This window comes from Phascolarctos cinereus, unplaced genomic scaffold (assembly GCF_003287225.1).
Source record: "Phascolarctos cinereus isolate Bilbo 61053 unplaced genomic scaffold, phaCin_HiC Scaffold_4;HRSCAF=312, whole genome shotgun sequence".
Classification (NCBI taxonomy): domain Eukaryota; kingdom Metazoa; phylum Chordata; class Mammalia; order Diprotodontia; family Phascolarctidae; genus Phascolarctos; species Phascolarctos cinereus.
The window spans coordinates 599,631,984-599,652,697 of NW_027555847.1; the positions used below are offsets into that span (position 1 = coordinate 599,631,984).

General features: G+C 34.8%; 1 protein-coding gene across 2 annotated transcripts in view; it reads left to right on the top strand.

Moving 5' to 3' along the window:
* Positions 1 to 20,714, top strand: part of ZFPM2 (zinc finger protein, FOG family member 2) — a 567,025-nt gene that overhangs the window by 96,082 nt on the left and 450,229 nt on the right. Inside the window, exon 2 of one of the 2 annotated variants that reach the window (XM_020970077.2) lies at positions 14,757 to 14,915. The exons of the other annotated variant lie outside the window; for it this stretch is intronic. Within the exon in view, the coding sequence (XP_020825736.1) occupies positions 14,757 to 14,915 (159 nt within the window). The remainder of the gene's footprint in view (positions 1 to 14,756; positions 14,916 to 20,714) is intronic. 2 annotated transcript variants of the gene reach the window in all.

Sequence of the window (20,714 nt, forward strand, 5' to 3'; positions counted from 1 at the left end):
TAGGCAAATTCTTACAAAGTCTTCATTCCTACAAAGAAGCAAGATAAACAACAATGGCCTGTTTTGTGTGGGGTTAACCCCTCCCCGTCTTGTGTAAATGAAAATGTGTACAGGATCGTACAGGCTCACAGAGAATATTCATCATTATTTACTATGTCAGACCCTTAAGAAGGGCCAAATGGGCACTGTGCCAGCAGCAGGAGGGCCACACCTATTTATGAAAAGTGGAACAGATTGTGTAGCAGCCCCTCACCTTGACTGTGTGATTTAAGGTGCTGGTGCTGCTAAGACATGCAGTTTTTGAGAATGGTTTATCTGGGCTAAAGATGATGTGGGGTCCCAGCTAGTGATGAACTCCCCAGCTGCTGTGCTGAGCTACACCCCCCCCCAAGTCTGAGTTTGTGAAAGGTGGTGGGATGTGTGAAAGAGAACATCAGATGCTTTTGCCGTTAAAGGTCCTGGTTCTTCTGGATGCACAAATTGCATTTGGGGTTCTGATTGGAAAAATAAATTGCCCTCTCCTTTAACTTTCTACACTGATGCAGAGGAATCATTCTGGCTGTGAGATCTGTAGCAATGAGCTCACTGCTTTATTTCCCTCCTCCCCTAAGACTCCCGGTCTATATGGACAAATGCCCAATTTCAGGATCCATGGTGGTGGGCTAGTAGGTCAAAAACCACTTTAGGACACACAAAAAAATCAGTTACCAATTATTTATTCATCACAGTAGCATATAAATCATCTTTAAATTCATTTCAAGTCTATTTGGTAAGCATGCATCAATGTGTTTGTGTATGTATGTCTATATACATATACTATACATATACATATACACACAAAGTACACAGAGTGCTAGTGTGGCATAGTGGATAAAGAGTTGACTTTGGAGCCAGGAAAACCTGGATTCAAGTCCTGCCTCTAGTTGATATATACTTGCTGTGTGACCTTGTACAAATCCCTTCACCTCTCAATGCTCTAGGCAACTTGTTAAACTATACATTTCAGAAAGAAAATGTCAATTGCATTGGTGGGGACAGTTGGAGTATCTTATGACAATGAAATCACAAATTCAGTCCCTACCTATTCCCTATACAAAGTAAATACAAAATTATTTTGCATAGGAAATAAGGAAGGTAGTATAGGATTGTCACTGCTCAGTCTAAAGGATCTGGAATTTGAGCTACCCCTCTGGGAGGTAGAGCTGAGTAGAGCATTCTGGACATGAAGTGATAGCCTGAATAAGGGCACACGGGTAGGAGATGAGCTGTCTTGTAAGGAGAAAACAGATAGTCTCTCAGTATAATGAAGTTGAAGTATAGTATTCCTTTTTCAATACATCAAAAATTAAGTCATGATTGTTGAGGTCCTAAGAATAACATGGTGACATTGAGGAATGTCAGTTTACATGCTGGATACCCGAAATGGTAGATGATTAGAGCTGGATTTTCTTTCCGTGTTCATGGCACTTCTTTGTGTTTTGAGAGGTAATGTATTGCTATTTTCGACTAGGTAGTAACCGTTGAATAGGTAGACACAGTATCTCAGTGACTTCTATTAAGCACAGCATTCACGGCCCAGCAATGGAGGAGGGCTGTGGTACCCTGCAATGATATGAGGGAGATTTGGCAGGTAAGAACTAATAAGCAAAACAGGCCTTACCAGAAGACCTGTGGAAAAACTGAATCTTGAAAGTGACAATGAAATGTAAGTAGTTATTTCAGGTTTTAGGAGAAGAGAGCTTTCTGACAGATTAAGAAGTCAGATTTAAAGTATCTTAGTTTGAAAACCTGAGATGAAACTTTTTTATTTTTGGAAAGTAACTCTCACAAACATTTGTACTCACTCACCTGTGATCTTAAATCTTAGCGTTGTGTTGTAACTTTGATTATTTCACATAAAACAATTCCTGATTTTATTTAAAATTTTTGTACTTTTGCTTATCACTCTTACTGCATGATTGGATAGGAAACCACTTAGGCAGAGCTGATCATGAGAGCTTTTGTTTAGTGTTCATTGTTTAGCCGGTGTTTAAAATAATGCTCACAATATAAAGCCATTGTCTTTCATTCCTCCTTAAGAAAGAAAACACTTATTTTCATGTGTAAAGTTCAAAGTAGCTGCATATTCTTTCTTTTTCTGTCACCTCATTGACTCTCCATTTGTTTTTGAGTATTATTGAAATAAAACACCCCTTTCTTCTGTTTTTTCTTTCTTTATGTTTTTTTTTTCAAAATGTAAAAGATATTTCTCTGGCATTTTTTGAAAAATGCTATACAAAATAGCGTATTTTTCTTGTGGGACTTTTAATGTAAAATTTGTTTGTAACAATGAAAAATGATTAATAATTTTTGAATATTGTGAACACAAGTGTTTTGTATCCATTATCTAAATTTGATGTTTCAGTGGTTAACCTGGGAGTGCTCCAGACTTCCAGACTCTTAACCTATGGATTCCTTAACCTTCTGTGGACAGACCCCATGAGTTACATTATTGGGATCTATTTTCTAGTGGAACAAAGAAATTCTGATAATCCACTTATTAGAGATAAGGCCTGGACCTGTGCTTTCATTGATGTAGGGAGGTCCTCATTAGGAACTTCCTCCACCAGTGCAGATTGGCACCTTTTCTGCAACTTTTTGCCCTAGACAGTTGCTTAGAGCACTGAGAGGTTAAGTGATTTGCCTGGTATTATGTAGCTAGTATGTGTCAAGAGGTGGGACTGGAACCCAGTTCTTCACAGTGCCAAGACCAACTTTCTATTCACCACTGAATGGATCATATTACTTCCCCTGATTTTCCAGGGTAAATTGATCCTTTTTTCAGCTAATGAATGAATAAGCATTATATATTAAGTACTATTCTAGAAATAGATACAAAGAAAAAAAGCTATATATTCTTTATTCCATATGAGCTCACATTCTAATTGTAGGAAATGAAATAATACATAAAAGAAAGTCTGGTTGCATGGCAGATAATGGAAAAGCAAAGGAGTCTTAAGGTTACAGCAGATACATGGAATTCTTAGTTCCAGTTCTCTACAAAGTCAATTCATTGATTGATTGAAATAATACTTCTTGCTTTTGTAGGGAATTTGATCATGAGGTTTTTTTCTTTCATTTGTCATTATTTGTTGTTGTTGTTACCATTCTTTGATGTCTTGCAGTTTCTTTACTCAGAAGGTTTTGGCACTGAGCTTTTGTCTAGAAAAATCTACATCTTTAATTGTTGGCTTTACAAAACCAAAATTTATTATCACTTGGAAATTATATTGCTAATATCAAGATCCAATAAAATGGCAATAACTGTAACAATCTATTTTTAAATACTGAGACATGAACAATTCTGCCAACTTTTTGGAAGGCCAGTGTAATCAGTGTTAGTTAATGGTTGACTCATCTGGCAGACATGAGAGGATCTTTTTCCCTTTCCTCATTTTTTTTTTTAGAAATTTAATCAAGTTAATCAGCAAGCATTTTTCAGTGCCTACTGCGTGTCAAACATTGTGCTAGGCACTTGATATACAAACAAATGCTTTTTGTATGGGGTATGATTATTTGCTATCTATAAAGCTGCCTGTATGATGAGGAATGTAGTTATTTTCTCTTTTTTTGATAAAATAGCTCAAATGTATTGCATACTTTATGATGAACAAAGGACTGTTCTCAAAATAACTAAAAAGCAGGTGGTGACTTTATTTTCCCCATTTCCTACATAAGGATTTGAGATTCAAAGAATTTCTCTATGGATATACAGGTGATAAATATTGGATTTGAACCCAGGTTGCCTGGCTCTAAGTGCAGTGTCCTTTCCATTACACCACTGAGGTCTCTTCTAGTTTTCCAAGAGAAAAGAAAATTAGAGTTGAAAGCTAAAAATTTGAACATTTTGAAGTAGAGTTGAAATACAAACTGAGCTTATACCATCATCTAGAAAAGTAGCAAAGGACCTAATAGCAAAGAATATTAATCTACTTTTACAAAATCAAAGGCTTCATTTTTTTAACTGTAAAGAAACAATTTGAATAAAATTTGACCCCTTTCATAATAGCATGTGGGTCAACTTGAACCCACCATTAAAATTCTCTAATATCTTCCTTGCATTAGCATTTCAAAACTCAATTTAAATATTCACAGAGCTCTTTTTAATAAACTTAACAAAATTCAGGTAATTTCCTTCAACTTTCTTGATTGAAGGACAGCAGTAGGTGCAGATATAAAAAAGATGTACAGCTACGAGCAAAGCCCAAAATCAATTATATATAAGAAATAACGTAACACATGGAAAGAAATTAATCAAAAGGAAAAATTTCTACTATATGATTCCCTGGTCTGCTACCTGCAGGCAAGGAACATAAATGAAAAAATCAACATTCTTCTTGCAGATAAGGGAAAAATTAATAAAAATGTTTCCTTCCTACCAGATCCCCTGATGCAACTTATGTGAAAAGTGAGTGGCTGCAGGAAGAACTTGCTCTTTTAAAATAGCTTTTTTTTTTGCTACTGTAGAAATATGGCTTTATTCTTGCTGTTAAGCTCAATTACATTAGTTTGGTACAGATTTACACTGTCCAGAGAACACCCCTTTCCCTGTCCCTTCTCATTAAACCACTCTGCAGGATGAACATTAAACAAATACACTAGAAATGAAGAGGAGAGCATTTTAAGGTGGGCCTATGGGGTAATGATGATCTCTAAGAAAGCATCTGAAGGAAGCTGTTGAAAAATCTTAATGGATAACCAAGAGCAACAAAACAAACAAACAAACAAACAAAACAACCAAACCAAAAAAAACCCTGTTAATTTTAAAAGAAATTTTTTTAAGAAGAAAAGTTGAGGGGTTTTTTTTGTTCTAATTTATTATGAGATAAAGAGCGCTTATGGTATAATTCTGCCTCTTTTTAAATTATTTTATTTCTCTTAATTAAAAATAAAAATGTGCAGAAGTGTGCATGTACAGAGAGTATTAGCTCAGAAGTTCCTCTTTTTAGAGGGTGTTTACATTTGACTCTTTTACATTAATTATTATTATTACAATATTAGCCCTGTGTAATATAAGACCTTGGTACAGCAATGAATACCAGTTTAAATAATAGACTCCTCCTTCACTTTCCTCAGAGGTAGAAACTGTTGCATCCAATTGCTCCCTGGGCTTAACACAGTGCCTGGCACATAGTAGGCGCTTAATAACTACTTGTTGTCTTCACTTGCTATTCGAAGAGAGAAAAGCAGTTTAGATTATTGTTTCAAGTTCCAAATCAGAACCATTCTTTGACAAATGAAAGATCTCGTTTTAATCAGTTTTATTCTGCCAAAGGAGTATTTATTTATTATACATTTACACCTATATACCTTCACATGGGTTTTTCATATACCTATTTATTTGCATATTGTGTCTCTAATTAGAATGGAAGGTTCTTAATTGCAGTTACTTGTTTTTTGTTTGTTTTGTTTTTGTAACCCTGGTACCTAACACTTAGTTATGGAGCCTGGTACTTAGCAGGAGTGTATTTGCTTGATTTGAAAGGGCATGTCAACTGCCTGCTTGCTATGGTTCAGCTCACTATCTCAGTGATGGGCCAGATACTGTGTTCTTTAGCTATATGTGTTCTCCTTGAATTAGAATGTAAATTCTTTAAGGGCAGGGGCAGTCTCATTTCAGATCCCACCATGTTTGGCACCGTATTTACCACATTTTTGTTGTTGTTTTCAGTTTTTCATTTTCCGTTGTCTCTGACTCTTTGTGACCCCATTTGGGGTTTTCTTGCTAAAGCTACTGCAGTGGTTTGCCATTTCCTTCTCGAGCTTATTTTACAGATGAGGAAACTGAGGTAAACAGGGTTAAGTGACTTGCTCCGGCTCACATAGCTAGTAAGTGTCTAAAGCCAGATTTGAACATGGGAAAATGAGTCTTCCTGACTTCAGGCCCTGCACTCTATCCACTGCACCTCCTACCTCTCTGCCTGCCAAGTAGTCAGTATTTAATAAATGGTCATTCTTGTGTGTCAAGAATTTTATTCATGTCACTAACTGTAGGATTAAGAACTAAAAGGGACTGCAAAGATCATCGTTTAACCCCTTCATTTTTCAGATGAAGTGGAGACTGAGACATAAATTTACTTCCAGAAGTGGAAGAACTTGTATTTGAATGTAAATTTCTTGATTCTGAATCCAGTGCACTTTCTAGGAAGCTTTACATATTACCTGCACTGTACGAGTATGCACCATGCCAAATGTGAACCACCATTATTACATCTTTACATATCAATGTAGAGATTAAATGTAATGGAGACTTAGGAAGACCCCTGGGTTCAGATCCCACTTCCAACACAGACCAGCTCTATAACCTTGGACAAGTCATTGAATCTCTATATGTCTTTATGACAGTGATGAGAAACACACAGCCCATTTGACTATGTAGCCCACAGAACTCTGATGCATCTGAATCAGATTAAAATGAAATTGGGAAATATTGAACAAAAGAAACAAAAATACAACAAAACATAGACATTATTACAATTTAAAATTAAGTCAAGACAGGGTCCATAGAGATTATTATGTGTGATTTAGTGCTGCCCGCCTTTCTATTTGAGTTTGATGCCACTGCCTTATGGAACTCCATAGGATACTTCTAGTAACAGATAGTGATCCCTTGGGTTGAAAGATTCCTATAACATTGGCTCTCCACACCTGCAATATTCTAACATTCATGTGTTTCAGCAACACATTTCCATTTGGAAAAGTACAGTTCTGCAGAGTTATTGTGTAGGTTGCATCCAAAAAAGGTTAGGTATAATAACCAATGCTTTGAATTTCTTGAATTAATTTCCCCAACTATTCAAAATATACAGGCAAATTCAACCCATTTTGAATCTCCTTTGTCTGTAGAGATTTTACTCCAGGGGAGCAGAAGGCAAGATTACAAAGACCAAGGTAAAGGTGGTTTGGGGTAGCTCTCTCTATCCTTTTTACTAATTTCACTGGGATTTTGAGAGAGGTTTTGAGAACTCTTTATCCCTTTGCTCACTGTGGATGATGATGGAAAGAGAACTAGAGTGCTGGGCTATGTGCTACAGTGGCAAGAACAGTGGACTCAGAGGCAAAAATTTAAGTGACTCTTAAGGCACTTACTAGATATGTGCCTGTGGGAAAGTCAATAACACGATGATGATGATGATGATGATGATGATGATGATGATGATGATGATGATGATAACTGACATTTATATAGCTTTTACTATGAGCCAGGAACTATACTAAGTATTTTACAAAATTATTTCACTTGATCCTCACAACAATCCTGGAAGGAGTAAGTAGGTACTATTAGGATCCCCATTGTACAGATAAAGTAAATTAAGCCATCACTGACTAAAGGATTTGCCCAGGGTCACAAGGTACTAAGTGTCTGAGGCCAGATATGAAATCCAATCTTCCTTACTCCAGACCCAGTGCTCTATCCACTGCACTGCCTAGCTGCCCAAGTTAATTAAACTTTGTAAATCTGTTTCTTCATTGACAAGATTACTTATACTTCCTATCTCACAAGGATGTTGTGAAAAAAAAACCACTTTGCAAATGAAACCCTGTAGAAATACATGTTATCAGTATTAGTGACAAACTGTACATTATTATGGTATCAGATGTAAAACATGCTGAATCCACTGAAACTAAACAGGTAAAGGTGGTAGTAAAAGAAAATAGTGCATTAGAAATCTCTATCAGAGTTCCTTGATATATTAGTGAGATCTTTTAAAAACATTTTTCAATAATAATAATAATAGCTATCATTGTCCAGTCATTTTCAATCGTGACTAACTCTTCATGACCTCATTTGCGGTTTTCTTAGCAAAGATACTGTAGGGGTTTGCCATTTCCTTCTCCAGCTCATTTTTACAGATGAGGAAAAGGTAAACAGGGTTAAGTGACTTGCTTTAATTTATACAGTTAGTAATTGTCTGAGGCTGGATTTGAACTCAGGAAGATGAATCTTCCAGACTCCAGGGCTGGCATTCTAGCCACTGGACCACCTAGCTGTCCCAATAATAATAATAGCTAGTGTCCCGTAATACAACATGTCCCAAAAGTCTTAGTGCAGTGGGGGACACTCTGTAGAGTGATTTGAGATTTGCAAAGTGCATTCATATATTATCTTACTTGATTCTAACAACAGCTTTGTGAAGGAAGTGCTATTTTCATCTCCATTTTATAGATGAAGTACCTGAGGCTGAAAGGCATGATTTTCCCAAGGTGACAAAGGTAGTTAGTGTTGGAGGCAGAATTCAAACTCAGGCCTTCCAGACTCCAAGTGTAGTACTCTAGCCACTATGCCAAATAGCTGCCTCATATATTTTGTCTTTCATGTATGTGATATTGTTGTAGAGATTGAGTGATGTTAGAAGAGACTACGATCCTAAGAGGCAGCTACATGGTACAGTGGTTTAAGTGTCAAGCCTGGAATCAGGAAGACTCATCTGAGTTTAAATCTGGTCTCCCATACTTAGCAGCTGTGTGACCTTGGGTAAGTCACTTAACCCTGTTGGCCTTAGTTTCTTCATATGTAAAATGAGCTGGAAAAAGAAATAGCAAACCCTCCAGTATCTTTGCCAAGAAAACCGCCAATGGGGTCATGAAGAGTCAGACATGACTGAAAAATCACTGAACAACAACAAAGAGCCTAAGATCATAATTTAAAGCTGGAAGAGAGTCCGCAGGCCATCAAGTACCATCTCCTCCTCTCATACCCAGAGAAGTTAAGTCACTTTCCTATGGTCACACAGGTGCTGTTAGAAGTAAGATTTCGGGGCAGCTAGGTGGCATAGTGGATAGAGCACCGGCCCTGGATTCAGGAGGACCTGAGTTCAGATCCGGCTTCAGACACATAACAGTTACTAGCTGTGTGACCCTGGGCAAGTCACTTAACCCCATTGCCTAGCCAAAAAAAAAAAAAGTAAGATTTCAACTACAGACTTCTTCAGTTCAAACAATGAAACTAAACTCTCTTATTGTAGTTCCTAGAATTCTGGAGAATGTTAATGGATAGTGAAGAGACAGAGTTCTCTCCACAGTTCTCTAATGACAGGATGCTTTGTCCTAAAGAGAAGAGAGAACTAACACAGGGAAACAAACTAACTAACCAAAATTGTTTTTAATAAGTGAAAGCCAAAGAGTACATTCTTTAGAGTACAGGAGAGTCAAACCTGTGCTTGTATATTTTCAAGACTATAGTGCTGTGCAATTTCCTTACTCTCTTCACACTTGATGAGGTATATTGCTTTATAAAATGATGGTTTCCTATAGCATTTAATTTCCTCCTTGAATACTTTCTATTCTGAAGTGATGTGAACTTGTTGTACCTAATATCTTTAGATGAGTTCCTCTCTCCTGCACTGATCCCCCTCATACTTAGAAAGAAACCTCTTCAGAATACACACCCTTTTGAAGTTGAAATACAAAGTCACCCAAATAATAGGATATGCTCGACATAATTTGAAAGGCACAGTTTTGTTTTCATTTATTTTGGATAGTATTTAGTGTGCTATATTTAAAAATAATTATGAATAATAAAAATTATAATTTCACTTATTACCCACTTTGTCCCTTTCCTTTTGCCTTTATCATTCTTCCATTTTAGTCTTTATCTATCACATTTCTTGAACCATACTGCATTTTTTTCCCTGAAGATTCTCTCTTTGTCTTCTAGCTGGCCCCACATTGCACAAATATAGTTTTCTTACCTACACACAATATACTTATTCTGTTACCTTTTTTATAACTGTGCTGAAACTTGGGCTGGGGAGTTCTTCCTTAATTCACTTATTCTAGGTCACTTTTAAAATATCCCTCCCCCCATCAACAGACACACATAAGAGGGATAAAAGAGGAAACAACCTTTAGATGTCAATTCTGCCATTTCTCTTTGTGTGAGCCTTTACCTTATAGAAATGGAGTAGTATGTCATTTCTACACAAAGGACTGTGCCAAATGCCTGGGTAGGTCAGGCTTACCATCATAAGATTTCTCTCTCAGTGTTAGAAGTCATGGTCTTTATCTGTGAAAGTGCCTACAGATTGCGTAAGACTTTCTGTGCCCCACAATATTTCTGCTCTACAATGAGCAGTATTTCTTATTGGTATTCTATGGGGTCTCCCAGGATCCTGTGCCTTATACTAAGGTCTAGAATTCAAAGAGAACATCCTTATTTATTTCTTCATGGAGATAGCACTTATTGTATTCTGAAGAACATTTTTACTTTCTCTGGATTTGCTGTAATATAGAACCCAATGTATATCACAAATATCTCTCTCTGTCTCTGTCTCTCTCTCTCTCTCTCTCTCTCTCTCTCTCTCTCTCTCTCTCTCTCTATATATATATATATATATATATATTACACATCTCTCTCTCTCACACATATATAACATATACTTGTACACACATATAAATATATAATATATCATATACATACTTATTATATACATATGGTTGCATAAATGGATTTAACAATTGCTTGCATTTTTAAATTTTGTAGTCACTTATTTTTAGCAAAGTTGTTGAGATTATTAATTCTGGCAAGGGTGTGTAAATATCTATGAATCTGGAGCAGTGGAATAACGACAATTCAGATTTCCTCACACTCGTCTGCCAAGTGGCCTCAATCAGAACTAATTTTCTCCATGAGGGCACATGGAGTTCAGTTGTGATCCTTCTCTGAGTGGATATTATTATTTGTATCAAATTATGTGCGGTGATTTTCCGAAATGGACTTCTGTGCCCACTAGCCCATAGACAGTAGTTTCCTTACTTCATTCCCTCCTTCATTGGCGCTGTTAATTGTACATGTGCTTCAAGTGGTTCTTACACCCTTCCAAAGTTAGTTTATGTCTCTGGGCAATCTGATGTTCTTGTTAAGGGAATATTCAATATGAATGAATAAGATGAGATCTGATCTTAAATTGTAAATATCCTGCATTTTAAGAGACGGGGTTTCCTTAAGCCCCGTTTGATAGCATTAATAAAGAAATGGTTAGTAAATTCACTTCTTTAGGAGTGAATTATTTTAAAATAGACAATGGTTTTAGGAACTAATCCAAATTCACCCATAATTTCAGGAAATGCTCTTTTTTGTTTCTTCTTAAAATGCGAGGAAGAAAACTCTTGTGTTTCATTTACTTAGATTACTACTAAGTGCCCATTTTCTAAAGGAAGCAAGGAAAATCAGAATGGAAAATGAAAAATTAGAAGCCATTTGTAGTGATTTTTTTTTGCTCTGCTTAAGTGTGTGGTAATGAAAACAGTAAATTACATAAAATATGATTACATTTTTTAAAAAAATAACTGAAATGCACTTACAGAATTATCTTTTATAAATATTTTTCATCCCTATCACATAGTAGTTGCTTAAAAGAATTTTTTATTGAATTGAACTGAATTTTAGCAACCTAAGTGTTGCAACTGCCCTGAAATATTAATACTACTATTGCATGACACAGACACTAAGGTTTCTGAAAGCAGTCAATTGATTTGGGTCTCACAGAGCATAAATTAGAATCATAGATCTAGACCTGTAAGAGAGACTTGACGATCTGTCTAGTCTAACTCTCTCATTTTACAGATGATAAAATTCAGGCCTAGGGAAGTTTAATGGCTTGTAATTCTAGGTTTTAGAGGGAGGGGGGATTTGAGCAATGCAACTCAGAAGCTTAGGGTTCTGTTCTCCTGGAATGCCATGCTATTGCTAAATAGATAATAATTTTTTGAGTTGTTTTTTTTTGCCTGTACTTTTAGCAAACTGATTAATTTTCAGAGGCTCTCAATTTCATTGTGTGCTGAAGCCCACTGCCCACCTAAAACAATCTGGGTAAACACTGAACAAAAGATTTTTTTATAATGTTGCCAAGAGTCAGATTCTTTTAGCTTTCCTTTAAAACTTCTTTCCTCAAAAACTTCGTTCTGTTCCCTGAAATCCTTTTAGGAAATGAAAGTAAGATGGTAAAAATTACCCACTTGCTTTTAAGTAGCAAGTGTACCACATTTAGAATTCTGGAAAAATCGAGCAATTGCGTATATCAGAAAATAAGTGAATTTTCTTACCTTTATAACCTGACAAGGATGGATATGCTTGCATTAGAATTTTTGTTTGTTGTTCTATGATAGGTATACCTTTTTGGAAACAGTTAAGCATAAATATTTTAATATCAGCATAACACATTTTGCTGATACTGAAATTAAAACAAACTAGAATTTTGTAAATGAATAAAAAATATTGGTTTGCTACAAACATTTAGATATACAATTCTTTAATTGCTCACAATCACAGATTATTCTCTAGGACTCTATATTAGGGTTAAACGAACTTAAAAAATGCTGCCATTTATCAAAGACACTGATGTAGTTAGCCTCAGATTTTTAGGCTAATCTCTTCTTTCTGTCCATTTGACAAGGGAAACTTAAATTTTAATTTTGGGGCATGAAGGTATTTTTCAGGCTATTTAAAAAAAAACGGCCAATATCATGTGTTAAAGAACATTTTATTTGAATCAGAAGACTAGATGTTAATCTTGTTTTTTTACTCCCAGTGTGATCTTGAGCACATCTTTAGACCTCGTTTTCCTCACCCGTAAGATGAAACAGTTAACCAGAATTTCTAAGGTTCCTTGTGCTCCAGGTCTTTTGATCTTAGCTATGAGTTATTCCCCCATAGACAATTCACTGTTTTTCTGCATGCAAGATCTATAGAAGTCCAGTTCTTCAATGCATCTTAAAGAGAAACTCAGTGAGAATGAAGATGAGCCATGTTTCTGTCATTTTTACTATACAGAAGTTACTTATTTAGGCATTATTTTATTTCTGAGAACATAACAAATAACCAAATAATAGTATGCATTACCTGCTTGGTTTTTTTTTAACCAACTCTGGTAAACATTTTATTAGAGTGGAGAGAATGATGAATGAAATGTTACCCCATTTTTCATCAGGCAAAATTTTTAATTAAAGTTGTAATGTTTAAATTTACAAGATCAAATTTAAATTTACTCATTAACATATTTTTTTTTAAAAAATCAGAACCTTTCTTCCCCTAGCTATATTTTATTGTTAGGAGAATTTAAAAATCATTTGTGTAAAGGTGAAAAAAAAAGAGTGAGAGATTGTAAATTGGAAAAATTAAATTTATTTGTAAAAGGAAAAGTGAGCTTCTTAAACTTCATGCATGATTATATTGAAAAAAAATACAATCTAGGTTTATTTTGTCTCTCTGACTTGGGTTAAATTCCATCCTTACCTTTTCAGAGGTCTTATAAATGTAGGGAATTATTTCCACTAAATATCTATCTATTTATTTTGAAATTAACTAAGGGAAAACTGTTAATACATTTACTTGTGAGGACATAATTGAATCTTGTGCAATTTACTTTACATTTTTTGATTGAATCTAGTTATAGCCATAATACTGATTATGAAAATGGCTAAACCTTCCATTTGTGTGGTGATTTGTGATTTACAAAATGTTTTCCTATATATCATGATCTGATCCTCCCAACATAGTGAGGTTGGCAGGACATGGGTTATATATGATCACAGGTACTGATGTGCCAACTTGTGCACATATTCACACCCAGTTTATAAAATTCTGTGAGGGAAGATAGTTTAAAAAAACCAAAAAAACAAAAACTTTTTTTGAGTCTGTAGCAGTCATCACTGTGCCTGGTACAAAGTAAGGGCTTAATAAATGCTTGTTGATTTAACTATCTGACTGAATCCATAATATCTCACGCTTGCTCCAAGGAGAGACTTTTCAAGCTTTTCTTTCAGTATGGAGCCTCCCTTTGAGACTTCTAGAAAGAAAGACAATTAATACAAATTATTATAATTTTGTTCTTTGGATAAAATACATGCTGCATTTGCTTCTCTAGGAGGAAATGTAAGAGTCTACTTAGAAGATTGAACTTGACTCCCCTGATTCTTTAGAAGCAGTCAGAAATTCATAGTAAATCTCATGATATTCCCATATAGTCCACTTCAGGGCCATCTTAACAACTATACCCCTCCCTCTCCATTCAGTAAAATAGGGCCATTAATGTCATGCACCTTACTGTTATTCAGTGTATAGGAGTTGTATTTTTATTCCTGAGAAACTATCACATAAATACAAATTACATTTTTTCATTAGAAAACTACTTTTCATTTCAGAAAAAATTCAATTAATTATGAATAGGGTTATGCTTTCATCAGGGAGAGAAATATGTAATTTTTCTTCGAGCCTCAAACATGTATAATGAAATCTTTTCTCAGCATCCACTCTTAAGATGGATTTTTTAAAGTATAGACTTTATTAAAATCTCAGTTCAATTAAAATGCATTCAATTACTTTAAATCTTTATTAAAATCTCAGGTAAAATTGTACAACTGTGTAAAAGAGACTTGTACGCTTTACCAGACAGTTAATTTTAACAAATGAACATAAATTGCACACAGGTTTTGCTCTTCAGCAGATAACTAAAAATTAAGACTTGGATATGGGAGGGGGGACTTGATGAAGATGGCTGTCTATATGGTAACCTCAGACCTTGTAACTTCAACCTATTTCTCTTTATAGGTAAATATTTCTTTTTTTAAATATGCATGTGGCATCTCCTTGTGTGGTGTCTGTACATGGAGCCATCTGTAGAAGGATGCATTCTTCTCAGCACCTTTGCTTATAAGTCTTGTATTTCACTATCTTCTGTTGGATGTTGTTGGTACAGTGTCCCTGATTCTTTTTCAAGGGCCCCTTGAAGATGCTGTCGATGATGAAGAGGAAGAGTGTCTATCTGAGGGAAATGACATCATCCTTAAAGGAGACTTTCCATTGGAGGAAAGCTTTTCCACAGAATTTGGGCCTGAAAATCTGAGCTGTGAAGAAGTGGAATACTTTTGTAATAAAGGTAATGAATACTGCGTGATGATTGGATGAAGTACAGTGTTTGAGAGCCCATTTGCTCGAACATATGTTATAGAGTTTAGGAAATAAAAAGAGCACTAAAAATGTGAAGCATGAATATGGTCAATTGAGTGTCTGCAAAAAAAAAAAGTACTCACAAACACTGTGATTGGAAGGAGTGCTTGAAGGTTTTCTAAGATTAATACACATTTTGCTTTGAGGATGGAAAGAATGAAGGACATACTAGTAGTCAAACATTATATTTTTCTAAGAAGCACTTTGAAATTGATCTTCAGGTGTAAGGTGGCAAAATAACTACAGTAAGTCCATGATTTCTCTTCTAGATGAACTCATTTTTGGAAAATTGATGTTTCGGGGAATTGGCATTAAATGGCAACACTTAATTATATTTTGTGATATAATCACAGTAGTCAGAGAAAAGAAATGTCCTGCATAATTCATGATGTTCCTTTGATTGTCTAAAATATTAGCCCTGAAGGTACATTAGGTCTATGCTTGTTCCTAACCACCATCCTGTCTACCAACATCAATGCCTGTTTGCTTGCTTTTTTCAAGTGGGGCTTTAATCTTTTATAGAATTTCTACCCAATTTAACCCTCTTCTGTGGCTGAGATTAGCTGGTGCTTTTCCACAGCTGTTTCCCAGGTATTGTTGTGAGTGTGTGTGTGTGTGTGTGTGTGTGTGTGTGTGTGGTGTATGTGTACACATGTGTGATGGAGGAGAGAGACAGAGACAGAGAGAGACAGAGACAGAGAGAAAGAATATGTGTGTGTTATTTATTTCATGAATTTCTCAAGAAGAGAAATTATTTTGACTTGTTTGTTAATTTCATTGGCAAATCTGACCCTAATCATAAATATTGATTTGGTTTTTGAGAAAGCTTTAGTCCATCAAGAGGGATAGGAAAGGAGATATTTCCCTGATACTCTGTCATTGATTTAACAAGTACTGAAGTATCTGTTTATATACAGTACTGTCTTTTGTATCTATGTATATACATCTATATGTACATATATATATATGTGTGTGTGTGTGTGTGTGTGTGTATAACATACATGTACATGTGTGTTGTGTGTATATATGTGTATATAACATATATGTACATGCACGTATCTATATGTATATCTACATGGCATGCATGTATACACATGACATGTATGTGTGTGTTTACAAGTATGTGTGTATGCATACACACACTCGCTTCAGATACATATATAATCAGCAATCCTAGAAATGTGATTAGAAGAGGTCTTAACTCCGCCTACCTACATGAATGATGTGCAGGAGAGAATCAGAGCTTACGCTTATGAATGGACTGTAGGATATCCCTTGACTCTCACCCGGCCCCAGAAAAATCATGATATTTTGGGAACCTCACCATATGTTTCTTGATTGTACCTTGGAGAGTATGTCTCAGTAGCATGTAGTAGAATGGGGACTTTGGCCCAGGTAGCAAAGTAAGGGAGAAAAGGCATGGGGTTAGAAAAGCATTAGTCAGTTTTCTTACCATTGAGCCTGATGTTCTAAGCATAAACACTTTTTTCTTTTTCCAGTTTAATTAATTTTGAAGACAATGTTGTAAATTTTACTATAACATTATGCACTAAAGAGATATGAAAATATTTTATTAAGGAATTTGTTTTATTTATTTTAATTTAATGTTATATATTTAATTAACATGTTTTTTTAAATTTTCTCTCTCTCCTACCTACCCTTCACCTTAAAAAAGCCTTACCCTTCTGACAAATTTGCATAGTCAAGCAAAACAAATTCAACAGCAAAATATTGGCACATCTCAGCCCCCTGGAATCACAGTTGATCATTGCATTGATCAGAGTTCTTAAGTGTATCAAAATTATTCATTTTTATAAAGGGATTGTTATTGTATAAATTATTCTCCTTATTCTGTTCACTTCACCCTGTATCAGTTCATACAAGTCTTCCTAGGTCTCTCTGAAACTGTCCCTTTCATCATTTCTTACATCACAATAGTGTTCCATTAGATGTATGTACAATAACCTGTTCAACCATTCCTTAATTGGTGGGCACACCCTCAATTTCCAGCTGTTTGCCAGAGGAGAGTTTTCCTATGAAAAATTAAGAAGTGAGGTTCTTTCCTTTGATTTATATGTTAGTACTGCATATAGTTTTCTATCATTGAAAACTGAGGGGAGAAAGAAACATTAGATTAGGCACCAAAAGAGCATCAGTCTGCTAATTTGTTCAATAAATTTGACTTATATGAATATTAATGTGAAACTTTGGGTAGGAGGAGAGAACCAAGGATTAAAACTCAAATTATTTTCCGTGAGCTTTATGTAGGATTTTATATGAAGGTATTTTGGGGGCAAGGGGACAGTTAATTCATGACACTTTTCATAAGTGCTATAGAAAGAACATTTGATCTCACTTATGGCTACTTAAAGATTGTTCATAAGTATGATAACAGTTACATAACAAAAGGCCTATTTTTCTAGTTTCATAATTTGGCAATAACAGCAAATTCAAAAGTAGAAAGGTGGAACTTGGGATACATTCTCAGATTCAAAGGAAGTGCAACAGACTACTACTGATTAGAAAATCTTTGCTCTCTAGATTTTACCCCACACTTAGGAAATCCATCATCCTTCACCAAGTTTTATTAAATTGGGTGAATTTTTAAATCTTTAATAATATTTTTAAAAGATGAGATGTTCCAAAATCTCAATTTAGTTTTAATCTCTAATAAAGTTGTATCAATCACTAGTTTAAAAAGAATGAATTCAATTGTAACTATTCATTTAAAAAATAAATATTTTAGATAATTTAGAGATTAAGGGGATAAGGATTAAACATTTTTTCTTGGGTTTTATCATATTAAAGAATCACAAAATTTAAAATTCAAAGGGGTTTCAAGTCTTCTGCCTCATCCATACTTAATTAAGAACTGTATTCTACAATATACCGTTCAGGCTACCAATAAAGGGCAAAAGCATGATCCTCTGAAGCAACCCATTACACTTTTTGGTAGCTAGTTTTTTTTTTAATTTTCCTTATATCAAATATTAAATCTGACTCAGCAACTTTTGTCCATTGCTTCTAGATTGACCTTCTTCCAAATCCAATCTCTTTTCTTCAGAACAGGTAGCTATCATGTCTTACCTTGTTCATATCTTTTTAGGCAAAAATATCCTAAATTCCTTAAAGTCTTCATATTGCATTATCTCAAAACAGTTTTTTTTCAGGTTAACCACATATAGACATTCTTCAACTTGCCAGTGAACTAAATGGTGTAAGGCATATAGTATTGTATTTAGAGTAAGGAAGACCTGAGTTGAGTCCTTCCTCATCCACTTACTGGCTGGGGAAATCTGGGCAAGTAACTTGATATCTTTCAAACTCCTTTCATATTGTTATCAAGGAACTGGTGATAATAATAGTATCTACCTCACAGGGTTCTGTGTGTCAAATAAGACAATTTATATAAAGCATTTTGTAAATCCTAAAGTGCTCCATCAGTATTAATTGTTACTATTATTATTACTAAAAATGGCCTTCCTAAAATGTTTCTCCCCGGAATAAGCATATTAATATATGCCTGATTTGAGTAGAATAAAGTATGTTAGGTCTATCCTCCCACCCCTCCCCGCATTCTGGACACCTTGATACAACCTAGAGTATCATTCACTTTTGTTGGCTACCATATCATACTGTTGACTCATATTGACTAATATTCACTGGAATTCCCAGGTAATTTTGAATCTTGACTGTCATTCAGTGTATTAGCCCTCTCTCCCACCTTTGTGTCATCTGAAATATCAATGTGTGTGCCAGCCCTTTTGAAACATGGTTTACATTGAAAGAGAATTGAAAATTAGAAAATAAATCTCTAGAATGAACAAGATTCTATTATTAAATCAAAGATTTTTAAAACTACTCATTTTATCTAGAAAATGGAGCTAATAATGCCAAATTCACAAGGTTATACAGATCAAAGACTCTCTCTGTCTCTCTCTCTCACTATATATATATATATATATATATATATATATATATATATGTATATATATACACACACACATACACATACACACACATATATGTATGAATATGTGAATACACACACATTTACATGTATGTGTATATATTTACACATTTATGTGAATATATTTATATGCATATTCACATATACAAATTTTTGCATAAATATATGTGAACATGTATATATGCATATGAGGTTTTGTGTGTGTGTATGTGTGTGTGTGTGTGTGTGTGTGTATAGATAGATTCTTTGATTCTCACAACAATCCTTTGGATTTGTTAGTGCAAGTATTATTTGCTCCTTTTTCCAGATAAAGGAGTTTTTTAGAATCATTGAATGATCTGATATAAAATCTTGTTACACACACATGCACACACACACACACATATACACACACAGCCTTAAAATAGGATAGCACCATAGAAATGTCACCTGAAAAATAGAATGCAAACAAAAAAGAATATTTCCTGGAAATATGTACTATCACATATGGCCAATAGAACATCAGAATTGAAGTACTAGGTTACTAAAGGCTTTCCTATAATTCACACCTTTACATGTAGAATGTTACTTAAAAAGAAAAAAAAAATTTTGCCCCTATCTCCATTTCTTTACCACTTAAATAGTAGTAAGAATACTTCCTACCACAAATTCTTATGCATTTGCATTGTTATCCTTAGATGCCAGGTGGTTCCTAAATAATTAAATAATACCTTATTGAAAGAAAATTTTTCCGGTGATCTCAAAAATTATGGGACTATATTATTTCATTCACTATATTGGTTATCAAAATGAAATTCTATGTTATAATCAAATGTCATTTATGAGAAAGAAGCAAGTTGCAACCCAATTGAACTTTGGGGCTCAATGTGTTTTTTTTAATTCTTTTCTCCCTTGATACCTTTTCTTCAATATATGGCAAGCAAAGAAGTTGACTGGAAAATGTTTTGAATCAATCAAAATAATAGGAACAACATTAGGTAGTCTACAAAATCATATGCAGAACATGATCCCCTCACCCCACACTGTAGTAACATAGAAATCCCACTTAGAACACCCGAATTGTCTTAGACAACCGTATAGATAACCAGATACTTCTCTGGAAGGAAAAGTATCAATAACAGGATCCTCCAAATGTCAGTCACATGACTAAAAAAGAACAAAAGAAAAAAGAAAAACAAGCATTTATTAAGTACTTACTATGTTCTAGGCACTATGCTAAGCTAAGACACATACAAGCAAAAATAAAGATAGTCCTTGTTCTCTGTGAAATTACTTTCTAATGAGGAAAGACAACACTTAAGTGGAAGGTGAAAAGTAGGAGGAGGTCTGGGAGTGGGGGACTCCTGTGAAAGGGCCTGGTAGAATTATAACAGAGATGCAAGATGGAAGAGTACAAATACATCTTGAAGCTTACCAGGAACACTAAGCTCTTCACCTGGATTTCAGGATAAACTGCAGAAAGGTGTTACAAAGCTGTGTAAGTAGGCAGAAAAGTGGAAGATGAGCTTCATTATTGAGAACTGAAAGGTCATGGTTTTCAGGAACAATAATCCAAACTCCATTTAGGATAATGGACTTGAGGTCAACTAATTACCCAGAAATGTGACCTATGTCTCATTGTAGATTGTTCCCTGAAGACATGATCTCCAAGTGTTGTAGTTGAAAAGGCAAATAAAGCATTGCACATTCTCAGGAAGGATATTGGCATACCAGCAAAAAAATACTGCACCATACTTACATGCTGCACTCCCACCTGAA